This window comes from Dasypus novemcinctus, chromosome 26 (assembly GCF_030445035.2).
Source record: "Dasypus novemcinctus isolate mDasNov1 chromosome 26, mDasNov1.1.hap2, whole genome shotgun sequence".
NCBI classification, from domain to species: domain Eukaryota; kingdom Metazoa; phylum Chordata; class Mammalia; order Cingulata; family Dasypodidae; genus Dasypus; species Dasypus novemcinctus.
Window position 1 is genome coordinate 47,716,078 of NC_080698.1, and position 17,845 is coordinate 47,733,922.

The 17,845-nt window shown below is 51.5% G+C and overlaps 1 protein-coding gene across 2 annotated transcripts in view; it reads right to left on the minus strand.

Moving 5' to 3' along the window:
• The window catches only part of LHFPL4 (LHFPL tetraspan subfamily member 4), a 33,375-nt gene that overhangs the window by 6,348 nt on the left and 9,182 nt on the right, over positions 1-17,845 (minus strand). Inside the window, exons 3-4 of one of the 2 annotated variants that reach the window (XR_009183634.2) lie at positions 6,390-6,626; positions 2,340-3,947 (exon numbers count right to left, since the gene is read on the minus strand). Coding sequence is in view for 1 of the 2 variants with exons in the window: in XM_058288688.2 (XP_058144671.1) it covers positions 3,847-3,947; positions 6,390-6,626 (338 nt within the window). In the remaining variant the exon portion in view is untranslated. Of the gene's footprint in view, positions 1-144; positions 3,948-6,389; positions 6,627-17,845 lie in introns of those variants that run through there. The other variant, XM_058288688.2, reaches the window with a different exon arrangement.

Below are 17,845 nucleotides of genomic sequence, written 5' to 3' on the forward strand. Positions count from 1 at the left end.
TTATGTGGTGATAAAATGAACTGTCTTGGTAAGCCACAATAGTAAGGCTCTGTTACTATGCAGCAAAACCTGATATAAAGAGTCAGGTTGACTCTCACCCCTCCTGGTCCCTTGGGGGCTGACTCAGAAGGAAAGGCCAGCATAGGTGATATAAAGTGTTTCTTTATTTGAACATCATTCCACCTGCACTGAAGCTCAAATCCAGCAGCAGCAGAAGGGGTCAAGACCGAAATAGGACAATGGGGCCAAACTGGACAATGAAGAGTGAGGACACAGTCAGACAGAACTTACTAATGGGGTGTAGACAACACCAAGCTATCCTAATGACGCAGCACAGACCCTCTGAGGTCTGCTGGTCGGAGCTCCAGGGAAGGACTGAGGCTCCAACTCCAGTCCCACCCCCAAAGGCTAGCCCTGAGCCAGACGGGGGCACATAGAATTTCCTTGTGCTGGGAAGATCCCAGCTTTTCGAAAGAGAATTGCCCTTTCCCAGTTGGCATTGGAAGCTGGAAAAGGGCAATTCCTCCTGTGCTCAAGCAGGAATTCAAGGCCCAAGGAATCGCTCCCCATAGCCTTGTCTAAAAGCTCTCATCTTGGCAATAAGAGGCCTGAAAATGATCTTGATTCTACCCTTGGCCCTCACCTCCTTAGGAAAACAGTATTTTCCTCCATGGATTCTGGTCTAAGTCCTTAGACCTAGAAGGACTTGACTAGCCAGCACTATGGGCCAGAGACTGAGCAAACTCTAGGTTGGGTCTACTTTGGCCTTTCCTAAAAGAATCCCCAGGCCAGGGCACACACCACTGATCCAATCCCAGCTGGAGAAGGAGTTCCTGTGTGCTGCTCAAAACTCAGCTTCTCTCAAGGACCTAGAGCAAGATCTTTGCTTCAGTCTCCTCCCAAAGGCAGAAACCAAATCACCTGCCTTGGGTAAAGCCAAACCACAAACCTCCCTTTCCCACATCTTCCTTGCCCCATGGGACCCATCTGAGCAGGGGCCTTGGCAAGGCTTCACCCTCACCTAGCCGGAGCAGCTGTTACAAGCTCTGCTCCTACCTCTGCTGAATCTTCAGGGACAGAGCCCTGGCTTGGTGTCCCCTCCAGCCTCGAGCCCTCCCCCGTGACCCTTAGGCCTTAGCCCACCCAACCCCAAAATCACTTCATGCACCTCCAGGCTGCCCCTTCCTCTGCCAGGGCCACAGCTGGCTGGGGCTGGGGATGTGGAAACTGTCCCAAAAGGGACCGGGCCTCCCTCTTCACGGCCACCTGGCGCTAACCCACTCCTGCAGTCACCGGGACTCAGTTTCCCTCTGGCTCTGATGTGGCTTCACCCCACCCCGATGCTCCGTTCCACAAAGGGGGAGGGCCTTGGCTGCCTGGGCCCTGAGCCTCCAGCCCCGTGGCCTCAGTTTCCAACCTGTCCATAAGGGCACAGGAGCCTGCTGTCCTCTCCCCTCACCCAGCGCCCAAGCAGAGCCTCTTCCTTTTTTCCTTCCATTTCAGTCCCTTCTCCTACAGTCCACCTCAGTGTCTTCTCACCATCTGCCTCTTTCCCCAGCCCAATTCTTTTTCCTCCCTATCCATCTCGCCCCCCATCCCCAGTTCTCTATCCATCTCAGCCCCCGTCTCTGTGTGACCCATTAGCCGTCTCAGCCTCTTTCTCTCTTTCTCCATCTCTTCACCCATCTCTCTCGGTCCCTCCCTGTCACTCCACCTCCCCATCTCCTCCTCCGCCATCTCTATGACTCCCCCCCCGGCCCCCGTCATTCTATCTCTGCACCTCCCTCTTCTCTGTCCTCCTCACCTGTCTTCTCCCCATTCTTAAGTGCTTGCTCCTGGCCGCTCCTCTCATTCTCCCCCAACTCTGCCCCTTGCAGCCTTCCAACATTGGGCTTTGGCCAATGTTTTGAGGAGCAATTGCTTCCCACCCTCCCATGAGACTCCCCTCACCCTCCCGTTTAACATAGGGACCCGAGCGTCAGCCTGGCGAGGGGGGCACCAACGGTGTGGCTGCACTGAGGGGCTTGGTGGGAGCAGGATAGAGGGGGAGCACAGTGCTGGGGCCAGAGAACTGGGGCAGGGAGGGAGGTTGTTCAGAGAAGTAAGCTAAGAAGGCAGGGTCAAGACACAGTAAGTTCCAGGTTCCAGGAATCCTACCAGGACCCATTGTCTGATTCCAGGGAGGGTCCAGATGGAAGAAAAGAGGCAGAGGATTTCTAGGGTCTTTGAAATCCTAGCCCTCTGGTCCATATCCTTTGGAGAGGAACACAAGGTTTGGCAAATACATGGCACTCATACTGTTGCTGTTTTTCCCCCTCCTTTGGCTGAGGCAGACTTACCGAGATGATACGCACACACTTCCCCACTGAGCCTGCAGGAGGTCTCACACTCAGCCGTGGACCCAGCAGCCAGTACCCAAGGACAGGAGCAGGCGATGAAGCCAATTTGCCACCCCTGAACTAGATGCTGCAGGCAGTTTTCCAAGCCCCAGGATGGGGGACTCCCATGGCTGATGGCTCTGCCCCCAAATCCACAAGGTACTGATGGGTGTTCAAAAAACATTTGGAGTCTCCCTCCCAAGCCCCCTGCCAAGGGGTTGGGCGATACCCCATAGTGAGAGGGGAGAGGAAGAGAAGACTTCTCATCTGCGCCCTCCACACACACACGCGCGCGCACACACACTGCACCCACACACACTCATGCCTCGACTCCAAGCACTGCCCATCAGGCTGTGGACCCCGGGCATACTGCAAGGCGAGAAGGTGGGCAAGGAGGAGGAAGAGGCGAGGGCAGGGTAACAAGGCCTGGGGGTGGGGCAGGGGGTACCCTGTTCAGAGGTGACCTGCAAGTTCAAGTTATGCAGAAAAGTATCAAAGAGGCAAGACAGTCTTGGCCCTTGGCAGATGCCCAGGGTGGGGGGCATAACAAGGGACAGGAGGGGCGATGCATCCCCTGGCTCCTCAACCCTGGGGCCCCCTCCCCAACCCCCAACCCTGACAACAGGGCCAAGAAGTCTGCTGTACAAAACCGGCCAGGGTCAAGGGTCCAGCCAGCCATTGACGAGTCATCCCAGCAGAGAGGATGCCAGGGCAGCCCCAGGCTGAGCAGCTACAAAGTTCCAGCTTCCAAGGTCAGTCACCACCCAGAAAGGAGTCAATGCGTCTCCTCCCACCGCCTCCAGAGCCTTTCTGTCCTTTCTCAGACCCTGAGCTAAACAGGTTAGCAGATGGTAGGAAGAGCCTGTGCTTTCTCCCTCACTGCAGCTCAGATTCCTTGGGGAGAGCTGGGAGCAGGCTAGAGTGGAGCAGAGGCCCTGGGGAGGCTGGTGGCACCTGGAGCTCTACGACAGATGAGGTGAAACCATCATAAGCTTAAAAAAAAAAAAAAAAAAAAAAGTAGGAAAGAGTCTGGTCCACCGTGGGCCCAGGGCAGTGTCTTGATTAAATTCCTGTGCAAGGCAGGGGCCAGAGGAGGTGTGGGCACAGCCAGGGCACCCAGGGAGCCTGGGGACAGGCCACAGAGCCTCCTGCCCGCAGGGCTTCTGCAGGGGCCTCCAGGCCAGTTTAGAGAGCAGAGGAGAAGCCCGGGGGCAGTGGGATCCGGGCGCCCTCGGGCCAGGTCGAGGGAGGGGCCAGAACCGGGCCCTCCAGGGCCCCCGATGGGCACGCCCCTGCCCTGGGCTCCATGCCCCTCATCCTCTCTTCAAAGCCTGGCGAGCAGAGGTGAGAAGTAGGCAAGAAGGAAGTCTGAGGTCGGGGGCTCCCTTTGGAACTTGAATGAAGGGATGAAAGGCAGGAAACAGGACGAGCTGAAGTCAGGTCAATTCCTGGGCCGCCGTCCTGGCCTTCAGGGTCCCTGCGAGTGAGCAACGGGACAGGGGAGGACGCCCCATCCGGAAACGTCGCCTCCCGGCCGCAACACGGAGCTTATTGTGGCGCCCACAAAATCTACGGCAGAGAGAGAAAATTGGAGAAAGTCAGAAACCTCCAGGGCGAAAGGGGAATCCCAGCCGAGCCTTTCCCTGGCTGCGCTGCCTCCAGCAGGCCACTTGCCCTCTCTGAGACCCCATTTCCTTATCTGTCGAGTGGGGCTAAGAACCTTCACAGGGTATCCCTGTGGAGTCAAAAAGAGATAGATAATGTCAGCAAAGGACTTTGACTGTGTCACAGAGCAAATGCTAGAAATGGTAGTAGTCTGTGTTTTTTTCACTCTTGTTCCAGAGGTCTTTGACCCAGAACTGAGCTGTGAGGCTCTTATCTCCAACTCTTCTGAATCCCCGACTCCTGAGTGAGGGATGGGGATCCCCCAGGCACTGAAGGAAGGCAAACTAGGGCTCCCTTTACATCCCTTTTTACACTCAGGCTCAGGAGCTTCGAAGAGGGAGGAGAGGACACTGAGTCCTCTCCAAGCCCCTTTCAGAAAGGCCCTAGGGCTGAGCCTTGGTCCAGCACTTCCAGGAGCTGCCACCAGAGGGCGGGCTCTGACCTCTGCAGAGACCTCAGAAACCACCTGGCCTGAGGAGCTCTGTAGGAAGGAGCCCCAGGGCGGATGGGTCAGCCGGCCATCAGCCCACAGCAGAGCAGGAGAGGGGCGGGAAAGCTCTCGCCCCAGGGGCTGAGACCCGCAGCACGACACAGTGGGGAAGGGAAGAGCTTGGCTTGGGACCTGGGCCAGGGTTCAAATACCCGCTGCCCCACTTAGGTGACCTCAGGCAAGTCACTCGCCCTCTCACTTGTCAAATGGTCACGGTGCCGACCTGACGGGACAGTCGTGAGGGCTGAGAGCGTCTCCTGAGCACCCTGCGTGCCAGACGCTCCGCTGGCCGCTTCCCAGGCGTGGTCTCATCTCTTCCTCACGTGACGGCTGGTGAGGCAGCACTTTCCTCGCCACCCTCATTTTATGGATGAGGAAGCAGAAGTTTCAACCACAATACTAAACTATCTCCCAGCAAATGAGATAAAGCCGTGCATGCATGACCTCACGGAAGCCTCACTACCATCATCCCTATTTCACAGACGAGGGAGGACTCCAGGAGAAATGGAAATGCTAAACACAGACCCAGCACACGCCAAAAGCTCGAGGAATTGCATGACGATGGAATTTACCATGCCCGTTTCTCACTCGCAGGACCATTTCTGTCCCCTTCTGCCGTGTCTCTCCTTGATCCGGAGGCAGGGCAGGCCTTCAGGCCCGAAGCCTCTGACTCAGAAATCAGCTTTGGGGGTACAGATTAGCACCGTCCCCCGGGAGAGCAGTCTGGCACTATCATAGTTTGAAGTGTGCATTTCCACTTACTGAAAGGCACTGAGAAAACACTTGCCCATGTGTATGAGAAGGCATGTTCAAGGGCTGTAGCTTGTACTGACACTGCAGCACTGTCAACAACAGCGGAAAATGGGAAAAAGTCCCCTGAAAGGAGAATGGTTCAGTAAACTCTGGTTCGTTCCTCTAATGTAACACTAAGCATTGGATAAGAATGGATCTCCCTCAAATGCCATTTATGTTAGCACATAACACTACATATTTCATAAAGGGATGTGTAATGCATGTAGATGCGTAGAGAAGGGTCTGGGAACCCAGGTTACCCCTAAGGAAGGCAAAGAGGGAGGCTCTGGCCTTAAGTGTAATTTTTTTCTTTATTGTATTTTAATATGTGACTTGATACACATATACACAAAAGTTGATATGTGATATACTATTTATAAGGCATACTGTAATAAACACCTGTGAACTCACCACATAACTATAAAGTCAATGATAATCTGCATATTGCTGTTTGGTCCCCATCCGACAGTCCTGGCTTCCTCCCCTTCCACCCCTACCAGAGATCATCACCATTCTACCTCTTGCATTTATTACAATTTCTTTGCTTTTAAAAAAAAATACACATATATATAGTCAAATGTGGTCATTTAGTTTTGCTTGGTTTTGAACTCAACAAAAATATTCTGTCATCCTCTGGAACTTGGTTTTTTCCTCTCTTAATATGTTTCCAAGCCACATCCATTCTGTTACACGTAACAGAAGTTCATTCCTTTTCACAGTTGGATACTATTTACTGTGATGTGACTGTACCACCATTCATTTATCCATTCTGTTATCCATGGCCAGTTGGGTGGTCTTCAGATGTCTGCAACTTTGAAAACCATTGCCAGGAGGATTCTTGTACCTTCCTGGCAGGTTTAGACCCCAGACGTGGGTTTGCTGGGTCACAGGGCACGCAAACGCCCAGCTCTGAGGGGCAACGTCCAGCTGTTTTCAAAGCGCTAGTGTCTGGAATGTGTCTAATTTTTTGCATCACGTTTACCGCTTTTCTTTTAAACTGCCCCGATCCTCATGCAGCAGGCCGCGCCCGCCCAGCGCCCGCGCCCCCAGCCCCGCGCACTCGCCTTTGTTCTCCTGCTTGAGCTCCTCCTGCAGCAGGTCTGTTTGCCGGTTGCCCAGCACGAAGGCGAGGAAGGAGAGGATGAGGGCGTTGAGGATGCCGATGATGGCCAGGATGTAGGCCCAGCGCACCGAACAGTCCCCCAGGGAGTACTTCCCCGTCTTGGCCCCGCACATGTCCCGGATGGTCTCGGCGTCCCAGCCGTCGGGGAAGATCATGCAGCCCAGGACGAGGCACAGAGCTGAGGACCGGCGCCACCACACAGGCAGGGAGGGAGAGAGAAGGCCTCGTTACTCCCAGAGCCGGCGCACCCCCAGAAGCCGCCCCCCCCAGAAGCCCTCCTCCGGCTGGGCCCCAGCACTCCTGCCGGCCCATCCAAGTGCCTGTAGCCACTTCCTGAGGGTTCCATAGACGGGCCTGGGATGCGGCCTCCTGCCTTCCCCCAACTCACAATGCCCTCCCGGCCCCCATCAAATCAGCTCCTCCTCCAGGAAGCCCTCCGGGTTCCTCCAACCCACAATGTCCCCTCTCTCTTCCATTAAATTAACTCCTCTTCCAGGAAGCCTTCCTGGAAATAGAAGAAAATTGAAAAGCGTGGTCACTTCCTTCAGCTCCCGCTAGCGTCCCCGGCCCCGCCTCTCCCACCCTCCTCATCTTATTGTAGTTATCGCTTCACACATTTATTTCCTGAGTACCATTTTCCTTCCCCTCAAGATGCTGGATATCAGTTCTCACTCACGCAGTTGAACACTGTTCTAGCAAAACGGACTGTGGACTGAGAAGGACAAGCTCGTGCCTCGTTCTTCCACTCGCTCGGCTACGTGGCTCCGGGGAAGCCCCTGGATCTTTCCGGGCCCTTCCTTTGTCCAGTGGAAGTCACAGTTCTTACCTCACAGGGGGCTTGTGGCGATTCACGGAGGCAATGCCTTAGCACGGGGCCAGGCCTTCACTTGCCCAGGTGGTGTTTGAGGGCATACTGTGTGCCAGGCACTGGACCAGGGATGGAGGGCAACGGGGATCCCGGCTGCGCGTTATCCCAACGTGGTTAAGGTGCTCAAACCCTGGCCCAGCTACTGACTAGACACGTGACCTCGTGCCCGTTCCTTCACCTTCTACATTTATAAGATGGGGACAAGTGACTGTAAAGATTACGCGAGGCAACAAATGTACAGTGCTGGGCACAGGAAGTCCCCAACGAATGTTAGCGGCTATTACCAAAAACAGCCTCAAGGATAAAAATAATCACACAGTTAATAATGGAGGGTGTGATGGTTCCAGATGAGGAGAGAAAAAGGGAAAAAGAAAGGTGAGAGAGAGGGGCGCAGGAGAAAGACGAGGCAGGCCAAGAAGGGCCTTCCAAGGGACAGCGGCGGGTCCCCGGTGGCTCCACCTCCCCCACCCCAGCCCTCGCGGTCCTGGTGGGCTGCTCCCCAGCGCCCAGCGCGGCCGGTGGGCCCCAAGCCTGAGCCAATCAGCACGTCGCGCCCCCTGCAGCCGGGAGGGGCTCGCCCGGGGCGCGGACCCACCAGCGCCTCCCGCTCCCAGCCCGGGGCAGCCTCTGCGCCGCGCAGCGTGGGCGTCCTCGCCTGGGTGTCGGGCTGGAGGCCGCCTAGGGCCAGCCCTGGGAGGGCCTGATGTAACAGTGGCCCCTGCCCTGTCCGTCAGTCCCGCCTTTGTCCGGGTGACCGTGTCTGGGACCCGAAGGTCCCACAGGGGCGCTGCGGGGCCCCTGAGCCGGCCGCAGGCCCAGGGAGCGCTCACCCTGGGATTTAGATGCCCCGCGAGGGCAAAGTGGGGTGTGGGTCAGTTCTGCCCGCTCGCTGTAAGGCGAGCCTAGCCTCAGGGTGCGGACAGGTTCCTGGGGGGGTGGGGAGGACAAGGGAGTGGTCCCCAGGCGCAGGCTCCTCTCCACCGCCAGCAGGGTGCTGCGCCCCTCCCGCCCCACGCGCGCCCCACTGCCGTCCAGGGCTCAGCCACGCGCCCGCACATCCTCAGCAGGGCTTGCTCTCCTCTTCAACGCCGGCCTTCTGCAAGATAATCCTTCCCAGCCTGGGGTCGCCCAGCCCCGCCTAAGGGCTGGGAAGCGAGTTCAGGGCCGAGCAAATGCCCTGAGGCAGGAATGAGGTTGGAGAGTCCAAGAGTCAGAGCAGGTGAGTCTGCGGCGCCCGCCCGTTAGACACCCACGTAGAGAGGGAAGTCGGGAGCTCCGGGCGCTGGCGAGGTAAGGGCGTTAGTGGGAAGTTAACTCCCAGGGCTGAGCGTCACGCAAACTGGAGAGAAGGCCGAGGACTGAGCCTGCGGAGACGTGGCCAGTGCTCCCCCCTGACACGGTGCAAGACCCTCTGGAGCCTTATGGGGACGGGAGGAGGGTGAAACTCCAGGCCTGCAGCTGTGGGAGGGAAGGCGCGGATTCTGCCCAGCCTCGGGGTCCCCAGGGAGGGTCCCTGTCCTCGGGCTCTGATTGCCCCGGCGGGAGGGAGCAAGGGCTGGAGAGGGGGCGGAAGGAGCACCCCGCCCCAGCGCTTCCCCTCCCCTCCCGCGGGGCAGGAGGGGCGTCCGGCCGGCCGTGGTCTCTTTCCTCTCCCGCCTGGAGCATCCTCGTCTCCATGGAAACCGCGCCCGGAATCCCGCGCTCCCGGCGGGGAGGCTCGCAGGCCCCCCCCTCCCCGCACCCCCAGCGCCCATCCCCACCTCACAGGGCCTTTCTTCTGCGCCGCCGGCACGTTCTGTCCATCTCCACCCCTCTCTCTTCTCCACCCTTTTCGTCCGTCCGTGTTTGCTTCTGTTTCTTCACAGCCCTGCGCTTTCTCCATCAAGCCGAAGTCTCCGGCTCCATCCCTCCTTCTCCCTTTCCTTTGGAGCTCTCATCCGTTCAGCACCCCTCCTCAGCACCCCTCCTCTTCGCTCCTCTTCTCCGTATCCATCCCTTACTCTTTCCTCTCTCTGCCTCTCTCTTCCGGCATCCCGCAGATAAATTTCTGAGTGCCTACTATGTGGCAGATACGACGGCCGGTGCAGGGTGCTGGGACACAGGCGGGCTTGCTGTCTGGCCTCAGGAGGAGTAGAATAAACACGTCAGTACGCGAACAGAATAATGAAGCGTGCCAAGGAGCGCTTCCAAGCAAGCAGGCCAGCGGCTGGGACCCAGAGTGACAGCGGTGCTCAGAGAAGGGGGCTGGGGAGGGGGCTCTGTTCGCTCACCACCCTCTGCCTCCTCGCTCTGCAGTGTCCTAGGTGGTGGAGCTGATGTCCAGGCACCGCCTGGGGAATAGGAAACACCACAAGTTCAACAGATGGAGAAAAGACCTCCGGTTCCTGGGACCTGGAAAAAGTGAGGAGCAGCCGCCGGGATAGCCTAGACCAGCAAAGGGGCCGAGTGGCTCAGCTGTCAGGAAAGGGACTGACGACAGGCCGGCCTCAGCGTCCCTGTGTGCTGGACGGGCAGTGAGACAGGGCTTGGGAGTCCAAGTTCAAGTCCCCTGCTGATGAGACGCCAGCATTGGTGCAGGCACAGGGACCTCAGGGTAGGGCAGGGTTTCTCGGCCTCATTATTTTTGACACTGGGACTGAATAATTCTTTGTTGTGGCGGGGGCTGCCCATCGCTGGATGTTTAGCAGCGGCCTTGGCCTCCATCCACTGGATGCCAGTGACCGGCCCCTCCCTCACTGCGATATAAAGAAGTGTTTCCACACATTGCTAATGCCCCCAGGGGGCAACAGCGGGCATGGAACCACCGGGGTAGTGGTAGGAGGCTTAGGACGTGGCATCTCTTTCCATTTACCCCATAGTCCACTGACTTTCCCCGCTCCAGGCAGCCAGGTGTGTTGGGACAAAAATAAGATTAATAATATTAATACTATTAAAAATAATGGAAAAACATAGTATTTAATATACTTAACTGGTGCTAGGTGTTAAGTGCCTGACTTTTTTTTTTTTCTTTTGAGGTACCAGGGTGAGGGATTGAACCCCAGATCTCTTATGTGGGAAGCAGGCACTCAAGCACTGAGCCACATCAACTTCCCTGAGTTGTTTTTCTTGTTTGTTATTTTTCTTTTGTTTTGTTTTGTTTTTAGGAGGCAGAGGGGAACAAACCTGGGACCTCCCATGTGGGATGCAGGTGCTCAACCACTTGAGCCACATCTCCTCGCGCCTGACATTGTTTATATCATGTAATTCTATAACAAATCCATGAAGTGGGATAAATTATCCTCATTTTATAGATGAGGAAACTGCGACTTATAGGAACCAACTCTTTATCTTATCCAGAGTCGCACAACTGGGAAGTGATGGTGTCTGCATTCAAACTCAGACATGCCTTTGCTTAATGGTTTTTTAAAATAAATTCACTTTTAACTTAGATACATTTATTTCTAAAATGAAATTTACATCCCTATCAAAGAAAAGGAAATCAGGATCATTTGTCTTAATAGAAGGAAGCTAGGACTTCCCGGAAGATGTGGATTAGAGAGATACAAGACTCATTTCTCTCCCAGAAAAATAGCTCAAGGATAGGCAGAAAGAGCCCGGGGGAAAAAAAAGTGCTAGGGTTTAGGACACCAGGGGAAGGCTGGACACCACCCAGAAGAGAGAAACATGGGAAAGGATCTCAAGGAAAGACCATGAGTAGAAGCTGCAGCTGCAGCCACCAGCACCCTTTCCCCACCCTGCAAGTAGACTCCTCTTCCCGGGCCAGCAACTATGGACAGAGGGGGCTGCAGGGACCCACCTGCCCAGGAAACAGGAGAGGGAGGGACGCAGCCTAAGGCTGGGTGAGCTTGGTCTGCTGGTGCCGGCAGTTCCAGGCTGGGGCTGCGCCACTGTTGGCGTTGGGAGCCAGCACAGGACTAGAGAGACCTGACCCTCTCGATGATCACCCTCCCAACTGACTGGGAATGGTTGTTGAAGATGCAGAGGGGAGTGGAATTCCTTCCTAGCCGGGAATAGGGAGGGGGCAGCCAGCAAAGTTTGGAGGACTATCTCTGAGAAAGTTTGAGTTAGGAGGCTCTCAGCCTTCAGGTAGGATCCTCTGTGACATTACTGCAGGAACACACTCCAACCAGACTTTGAACTGAGAGGGCTCCTGAAGAGCGACATCTGCTGGAAGACCACGGAAGTGCAAGTGAGAGTAAAAGTAAAAAGCGAGTTTTTTTTCTGGCTTTTACAGCCGGGTCCCTTCCCAAGGCCCTTGGAAGCAGGTCTGCTACCATTACTGGCTGCATGGCCTAGGTTTGCACAACCAACAAGGACAATCCTAAAGACCTAGAATGGGTTGAACCAAGAATCAAAGAAGAGCAGTAACACAGCTTCCGCCACTAAATCCCTACAAAAGAGAGAGAAATTGGGCATCAGAGTAAACTCACCATCATAATCAAATACCTAGACATCAGCCAAAAAGTTATAAGCCACACTAAGACAATGGAAAAAATGGCCCAAGCAAGAGAATATATCAAAGCCCCAAATGAGACACAGGATATGGGATAACTAATCAGCGAGGTTCATACAAATCTCCAAAATCAAATTAATGAGTTGAAAGACAATATGGCTAGAGAGATAAAGGACATGAAGAAGACAGAGTGAGGACAAAGAAGAACTTGGAAATCTGAATAGAAGGAAACTATAATAATAAGCACAATGAAGCCAAACAATGTTATTAAATCCTAGTAAGATACTTTTGCCTGCCAAATGCTTGGAGCCTGAGGGCTGTTCTCTCTGTTTAAAAGACCCATTAGTAAGTGTGACAGGAGTTAAAGGCACATTAGCACCAAACTGAGACTTTCTCCTTGAAGTTCTAAAAGAAGCTGGAAATGGAGTAACATGCTCACCACTGCTGCCTAATGCCATCATGCATGTGTCTCTCATTTGGGAGGCGCTGCACACCTTGTACCCCCTCAGTAGGAGGCTCGCCTGTTATTCACCACACAATTTTAGGTAAAGGAAGTTCACCTCCCTGGGCTCTGGTTTCCTCATCTGTATAAAGGGGGTCATGATACCTGCCCTGCCCACTTCACAGAGTTCTTGTGAGAAACAAATGACATGACAGATAAGAAGAGGCATGAACAATTATTAGGACACAGAAGCCTTGTTCCAGGTACTCAGGAAATGTTAACAGTGGCTGCCTGGAGAAAGGGGTAAGATTAATTTTTACAATAAACTGGTACAGAGAGCTAGTTAACCATTCCAATATCTGTTCACCTCTGCCTTTTTAATACTAAAAACCCCCATTTTTTACAGAGCCCTCTACTGTTCAGAATAAAGATGACATTTTACCAGCTTCTCTTGCAGCTAGGTGTGGCCACATTACTAAGCAAAAATGTATGCAGGTGTGTTGTGTGGCTTCAAGCAGATGGCTTTATATAAACAGATTTATAGGGCTGCTAGAATGTGCTGTTTGCCCTCTTTTTCTTTGTTCCTTCTTCCATCCTGCTGCCTGGAATGCAGATGTGATGGCTAGGGCTCTAACAACCATCTTCAACAATGAGGACAAGGGCTATGTCCCAGGAGTAACAGAGAAAAAGACTTATTTTATTTATTATTTATTTCTCATAAATAATAAATAATAAAGTCAGCCAGAGTTTGAGCTGGCCCACGCGCAGTGCTGCCACACACAGAGTGCCGTGCCACTCAAGGGTGTCCCCCACGTCGGGGTGCCCCATGCGCAAGGAGTGCTCCCTGCAAGGAGGGCCACCCCACGCAAAAAAAGTGCAGCCCACCCGGGGTGGCGCCGCACACACAGAGAGCTGACACAGCAAGATGACGCAACAAAAAAAGAGACAGTTTCCCAGTGCTGCATGACAAGAATGCAAGCAGACACAGAAGAACACACAGCAAATGGACACAGAGAGTAGACAATGGGGGGAAGGGGAGAGAAATAAATAAAATAAATCTTAAAAAAAAAAAAAGGAACTGGTTAAATTAAGTATGGTGGATCCATGCCATAGAATACTACTAAGCCATTAAAAAGAATGGGATACAACTGTATATGTTGTTGGAGAATCTTCTAAGATATATTATCGTATTAAAAGAAAATCATATAGAGTATGATCCCATCTTATTTTTTTTTAAGGAGGTACATATTATGGAATACTTAGCAACAGTTAGAAAGAATAGGGTAGATCTATAAAGGGCAACACAACTAGCTTTCCTAGAAATGGTGTCGACTGAAAAGAGCAATCATAATTTTTAAAAAATCAAACATGTATCCCATGTTTTCTACATTCCAGGCTCTGTTCTAACTGCCTTCTGTGAATGAATTTATTGTTATCCCCATTTTACATATGGAGAACTACCTGGAAGTTTAAGTAATATGCAGGAGGGCACTCACCTAGACGGGATTCACACCCAGCCCACCTGGGCCAGAGGCCATGCTCAACAAGCAGGTGCAAGGACTACAACCAGGTATGATTCTTGTGTTTTAAAAAAGTAGGCAGCACTGATGACATAGTATATTACCCTCACGGGCATGTATGTAAAAGCGCAGAAAAAGATCATGAAAAATAGAAACTTCATTTACAAGAAGTAGTTGCCTCTGGGCAGGGAGGGAGTGGGGACTTGAGCCTCTTTGTAATGTTTTAGCTTTTCAGAGAGTGAAAGCATTCATCTATTACTAGGGTAATTTAAAAACATAAACTATTAAATGTTTGAAGAATACACATATATACATGCATGTTTGCATATCTATAAACATTTTTGGTATGATACAGAAGCAATCAATGATGGTTACCTCTGAGAGGAGGGCCCAGAGAGGCAGGGAGGGAGAGAGGACACTTTTCATTCTCTACCTTCCTCTACTGTGAAAGAGTTCACCATCTACTTATATTACTTTTATAATAAAATCTATATTTAAGCTTCTTTTTTTTTCTTTAGGAGGTACCCAGGATTGAACCACTGAGCTGCATCCACCCCCAATGAGAGTTGGTTTTTTCATTTGTTTATTGGTTTTTAGGGGTTAAAGGTCAAACCCAGCACCTCCTACCTGGGAAGCAGGTGCCCAACCACGTTAGCTACATCTGCTTCCCTTAAGCTTTTAAGAAATAATTAAGGAACAAAAGGAGAGTTTAAAGGAAAAAAACAATAGTCTGGGGACTACAACTAGGAAAAGACTAAAAAGTGGTAAAGAATAAGTAAGAGAAAAAATACTTTATATTTAGGTGTTTGTTTTCTTTAAAGCTGGTGCTATAAATAAGCCTTTCTATAAAGCTTTCTAATGACAGATTTTATGCTTAGCTATTTTAATAGTTTCATTAAAATACTGTTACACCATCATCCCTAAGAGCCTCTCCAAGGCTCTTGGAGAGGAGCCTCTTTCTGCTCAGCTGTCCTACTCTCTGCAGCGTACCGCAGGCGCTACCCTATACTGTCGGTCGAACTGGAGGCCCCAAGGCTCTCTGTCCCCCAGCAGACTCCACAGAGGGCCGCTCTCCCCTTTCTGCTGGTGTGGCTTTTCTGGTCTTCCATCTCCTGCTTTGTAGCCCGGGTCCCTCTCACCCAGGCCGTGCAGATGGAAGCTCAGCAAGACTGGGTCATCTGAGAGACGGGTCTCTGTGGGTGGAAGGGCCAGCATCCAGCTGCAGAGGGGGCCTGGAGGACGTGAGGGGCAGCACCGCCAGCCCCCCTCTCTGCCCACAAGGCTCCAGCAAGGGAAGAGAAAAGCCTGCGAATTAACAGGAGACAGGACTGGAGGGCAATCCAGCCCTGCGAGTCACGACCCTCAAAAGGCTGTAGGCTCTGCCAGCTACAGAGTGGACCTACTCAACCCGCCCTAGAAACCACTTCTCCACGTACGCCCAGCCGAGATGTGTGCATGCACTCACCAAAGACAGGTATCAGGAGGCGTGTGGGCGCTTCATCCACAGCCCCAATTAAACAACCCAAATGTCCAATAACAGTAGAATGGATAAATCAACTGTGGCATTCTACTCAGTGGGATAGTATCCAGCTACAAGGATGAACAAACCACTGCAATGATTTCGATGAATCTCACAGTCCTGGGAAGCAGATGTGGCTCAACGGATAGCACGTCCATCTACCATATGAAGGGTCCAGGGTTCGATCCCCAGGGCCTCCTGGCCCATGTGGTGAGCTGGCCCATGCGCAGTGCTGCTGCACGCAAGGAGTGACCTGCCCAGCATGGATGCCCCCCACCTAGGGGTGCCCCCTGCCGTAGGGGTGTCCCATGTGCAAGGAGAGCCTCCCCGGATGAAAAAAACGCAGTCCGCCCAGGAGTGGCGCGGCATACGTATAGAGCTGACGCAGCAAGATGACACAACAAAAAGAGACACAGATTCCCAGTGCCACCTGACAAGAATGCAAGTGGATACAGAAGAACACACAGTGAAGAGCAGACAACTGGGGGGGGGGGCGGCGGGGAAGGGAGATAAATAATTTTAAAAAATAAATCTTAAAAAAAAATCTCAGTCATAATGCTGTGTGACAGTATGATTCCATACATAAAGTTCAAAAACAGGCAAAACTGATCTACAGAATTTAAAGTCAGGACAGTGAGTACCTTTGGGGGTATGTGACCAGAAGAGAGTGTAAGCTTCTTTATCTATTTACATAGGCATGTTCACTTTGTGAAACTTCTTGGAGCTGTACATTTGTGATTTTGTGCTTTTCTGTAAGTATGTCAGACTTCAATAAAAGTAGACTTTTTTTAAAATTCTGGTATGCTTTATTAATATGTATCAATAACATTGATTTGCTTAAAAAAGCCTGCATACCTCTGCATGTAATAAGTAAGCAATGGGGAAGCAGATTTGGCTCAATGGATAGAGCATCTGCCTACCACATGGGGGGTCCAGGGTTCAAACCCAGGGCCTGCTGACCCATGTGATGAGCTGGCCCACATGCAGTGCTGATGGGCGCAAGGAGTGCTGTGCCATGCAGGAGTGTCCCCTGCATAGGGGAGCCACACGCACAAGGAGTGCACCCTGTAAGGAGAGCCGCCAGTGCAAAAAAAGTGCAGCCTGCCCAGGGGTGGCACCGCACACACGGAGAGCTGATGCAGCAAGATGACGCAACAAAAAGAGACAGATTCCCAATGCTGCTGACAAGAATACAAGCAGACACTGAAGAACACACAGCGAATGGACACAGAAAGCAGACGGGGTGGGGTGGGACGGAAGAGGGGAGAGAAAGAAATGAAAAAATAAATCTTTAAAAAAAAAAAGTAAGCAATGGAAATTACCTAAATGCCCATCAATAGGTAAATGATTAATATATATAGTAGGATCATGCAATGGCATATTATACAGTCATAAAAAGAGAATGAGGAAGCTCTGTATGTGCCGATGTGGAATAAGCTCTAGATACACTGCTAAGTGAAAGGCAAGGTCCAAAACAACATATATGGTATGGGGTTACCATTTCTCTAAAGAAGGAGGAAAAGATGTAGGTATGTATTTACTTGCATGTATTTTAAATATTTCTAGAAGATTTATAAGACACTGGTAACACTGGTCACTTCTATGGAGAACTGGGTGGTTGGTGGACAGGGTAGGAGGAAGACTTTTCACCTTTTGCATTTTGAAACATAGGAATATTACCTTAAGGGGGGCAGGTAGTCGAGTCCTAATAAGTAATGATTGCTGGAGATTTTCATTCACTGGGAGGGAAACAAAGCCGCAAAGAATGGCAATGCACAGGCCGAGTATAACTCAGAAATAATGTACTGATGTCAAAAATATAAAAATGAAAATCTCTATACGCCTTTTGACTGAGTTGCCCATGTCTAGGAATTTATTTTAAGAAGATGCTCAGGGGTTTGCTTCAAGATTTAGCTGAGGAGGCCCAGCACATTGTTATTTGTAAGGGGGGCGGGGAGAAGCAGCAGCAAAGAAAGAAACACCTAATATTCAACAATATGAGAATGTAGCTCTTTCATGCCATGGAATACTACTCTATTAAAATTAAACTGGGGAGCAGATGTGGCTCAAGTCATTGAGTGCACACCTCTTACATGGGGGGCCCCAGTTTCAGTTCCCAGTGCCTCTTGAAAAAACAGAAACAAACAACAAGCAAAACAAATGAAAAAAAACCAACTCAGGGAAGCCAATGTGGCTCAGTGGTTGAGTGCCAGCTTCCTATATACAAGGTCCCAGTTCAATTTCTGGCCACCAGTACATTAAAAAAAAAAAATATATATATATATATATATATATATATATATATATATATATATATTAAACTGAGGAAGCTGTAAATGCACAGGACATACTCATGATACGTTAGGTAGAAAGAGAAGCTGTAAAAAATAACAACGTAATTTCATTTTCGAAAAACATACATACATAGTTAGAGCAAATAGAATTCACCATGCCAGGCACTATGCACATCAGCTCCTTTAATCCCCAGAACAACTCTTTGGGGGTAGGCATTGTTGTTACCCTCTTTTTACAGATGAGGATGCTGAGGAGCAGAGAGGTTAAGCAAGTTATCCAAGAGCACAGAACTAGTAAGTT